This window comes from Athene cunicularia (genome assembly GCF_003259725.1).
Source record: "Athene cunicularia isolate RWA chromosome 14 unlocalized genomic scaffold, athCun1 chr14_part2, whole genome shotgun sequence".
Classification (NCBI taxonomy): domain Eukaryota; kingdom Metazoa; phylum Chordata; class Aves; order Strigiformes; family Strigidae; genus Athene; species Athene cunicularia.
In genome coordinates this window covers 354,209-356,668 of record NW_020799119.1, presented here as the reverse complement: position 1 = coordinate 356,668, position 2,460 = coordinate 354,209, and the positions used below count along the sequence as shown (strand labels likewise).

The 2,460-nt window shown below is 60.6% G+C and overlaps 1 protein-coding gene across 1 annotated transcript in view; it reads right to left on the bottom strand.

Moving 5' to 3' along the window:
* PRKCB (protein kinase C beta) overlaps positions 1-2,460 on the bottom strand; it is a 116,574-nt gene that overhangs the window by 51,453 nt on the left and 62,661 nt on the right. Inside the window, exon 4 of the mRNA XM_026859391.1 lies at positions 1,448-1,576. Coding sequence (XP_026715192.1) covers positions 1,448-1,576 — 129 coding nt within the window. The remainder of the gene's footprint in view (positions 1-1,447; positions 1,577-2,460) is intronic.

Below are 2,460 nucleotides of genomic sequence, written 5' to 3'. Positions count from 1 at the left end.
CGGGTCACCCCTGGCTGAAGCACAGAAGGGGCAGACGGGGCCGGTTTGGGGGGGCTGGAGCCCCCCGCCAGGATCACATCTCGGGATGTTCCCAAGCAAGAAGCAGGCAGCCGGGAGCAGGCAGCCCTCGCCAGCCTCACGCTCCCGGGGAGGGCAGGTGGCTGCCAGAGCGCAGCGGGACACCCCAAGCGGGACACCCCACGCAGACACCGGAGTCCCGACGGCTCCGGGAGGAACCAGCCAGAGCGGGTGGGATGCAGAGAAGGATCCGGTCCTTGCCATGGGTGCCGCCAGGCCAGCACCCCCGGGGCGGCTCGGAGGGGTGGCTGAGCGTCGCAGCGTGGGCATTTTACACCCCGTGGTTCTTAAAACGGACGGCTCGGCAGCTCCCTGCAGAGACCGTACCCGCCCGGAGCTGCCTGCATGGGCAGAAACCTCCTTCCCCAGAGCAGCGCGGGGCTCAGCTCCGCTGCACGCTGCCGGCCTTGCCCGCAGAGCCCTCCCCGCCGCGCACCCCTGCCAGCACCCGCACCCCGAGGCGCTGGTCACCGGCACCCGACAGCCTCACCGCCGGTCTGATCACTCCGTGCAGGGGGCAAGAGGATTTACCAGAATGTTACAGGTCATGGGGGAAGAGTCTGGGAACTCAAAATCCGAGCGGCAAAAGCCTTTAGAGACAGGATAATCCTGTTTTGTGCCACAGACCAAGAACGGAGGAGTTCCAGGACAGAGGAAACTGGGATGGGGGACACCGGGTGGCCGTCCGGTGCCCGGGACAGGAGCCCGGCGCTGCCTGCAGCTCCCCCGGCCCCATCTCCCACCTCCTGGCGCGGCCCCGGAGGCGGATGCCGCGAGATGGCACTGCCACTCCGTGCCTCCGCTGGGGACATGCCCACGCGGGTGGCTGGACCCACGCCAGCCCCCCAGGGCACCCTGCGAGCGCTACGCCGGGCTCCGGGGGAACGTGCAGAACAAGGGTCTGTCTGAGAGCCTGTCCCAGCACCTCTGAGCACCGAGCGCCTCGGACAGAGGGGGAGGCCGCGGGGTCTCCAGTGGAAGAAGGCTGCAAAGCTCTAGTTTGATCCATCCGGGATTCCCACCAAGGCCCAGGTACTTTTAAGAGCATGGAAGGAACATCAGGAAATGGATGGGCACGCTACAAACAAACATACTTTTTCACAGGGCACAGCTAAAGGATCTGTCACCCCTCCTCAGGGTGCTGTGGATGCTGAAATTTTACACGATTCAAAAAGCAGTCTGAAAAATCTGTAACCGTAAAAGCTCTTCAGCACAGACTCGGTAGCCCCAGCCAGCGCTTGCCGGAGGGCAGGAGCGTGCCCGGAGAAGGCTCAAAGCTTCGTCCTGCCTTGCTGGCACATGCCAGCACCAAGGGGCAACCGGGCGGCCCCGGTTTTGTCCTGGGGTTTGTCCTGGGCCGCACACCTACCTACGACGGTGAGCACGTCCTTCTCGATGTCAGCCCTGATGTATATCCGTCCCCGACGCTCGGTGTGGTCCGTCCCGCACAGGCTGGGGACGTTCATCACGCAGCGCTTGTGCACGTTCATCATACAGGCTGCGGGGTGGAGAGACAGGAAGGGATGCTCAGCACCGCCGGCCCCTCTGCCAAAGCTCAGGGGGTGTCCAGAGGGGCTGAGGGGGGAAGGATTTGTCCTCCTTTTAAGGGGGGGGATGTTTGTGAGGGATTCTGGGATAAACATGCAGCAAATGGACCCTCAAATGCAGCCGGAGGCTCTGGCAGAGCCCTGCCCGGACACGGGGACCCACCACCCCGGCAGTTTTGGGTCTTTACAGGGCCTTCAGCCCTCACTCGAATTGCTTGAGTTTTGCTGATTTATCCAACTTCTCTCCCGTCACACCCGTGGTGCAACGCTGGATTCCCCAGGAGCTGATAAGGGGCATTAAAAATGACCCGCGTATGTGTGGGCATAGATACACATATAAAAAATTTATATAATAAAATATATAAATATATATATAAAAATTTATATTGTAAAGAAATTCATTTCCACTTGCTAACATTTTAAAGGTGATAATGAATACACTGTTCCCACAACAGTCAGCAAGCTTCTATATTTATGAGCAAGGCAGCACATGGCGAGCAGCAGAGTTTGCTGTTCCCGCAGACCGCGCTGGGTATTCACAGTCCTTTTAAATAGGAACGTACAAGATTAACTCGGAAAATAACTGATCCCTCTCTGCCTCCTCTCCCTCTCCTTTCATCCTCCATTTTCCGCGCTCTGTACAGTAATTCCCCGGGCCCTGCTGTGCCCGAGGTGAGGCTCGTGCAGACCCGAGCGCTCAGCAGAGCCTGAGCCACCGCAGCAGCCCCCGCCGCGGCCACGGGGTGTCAGTCGGAGCCGGCGCTGCGGAGAACCGGGAACGGAGGAGATGCTGGGGGGGTGAGGGAGACACTGGGGGGGACGAGGGAGATGCTGA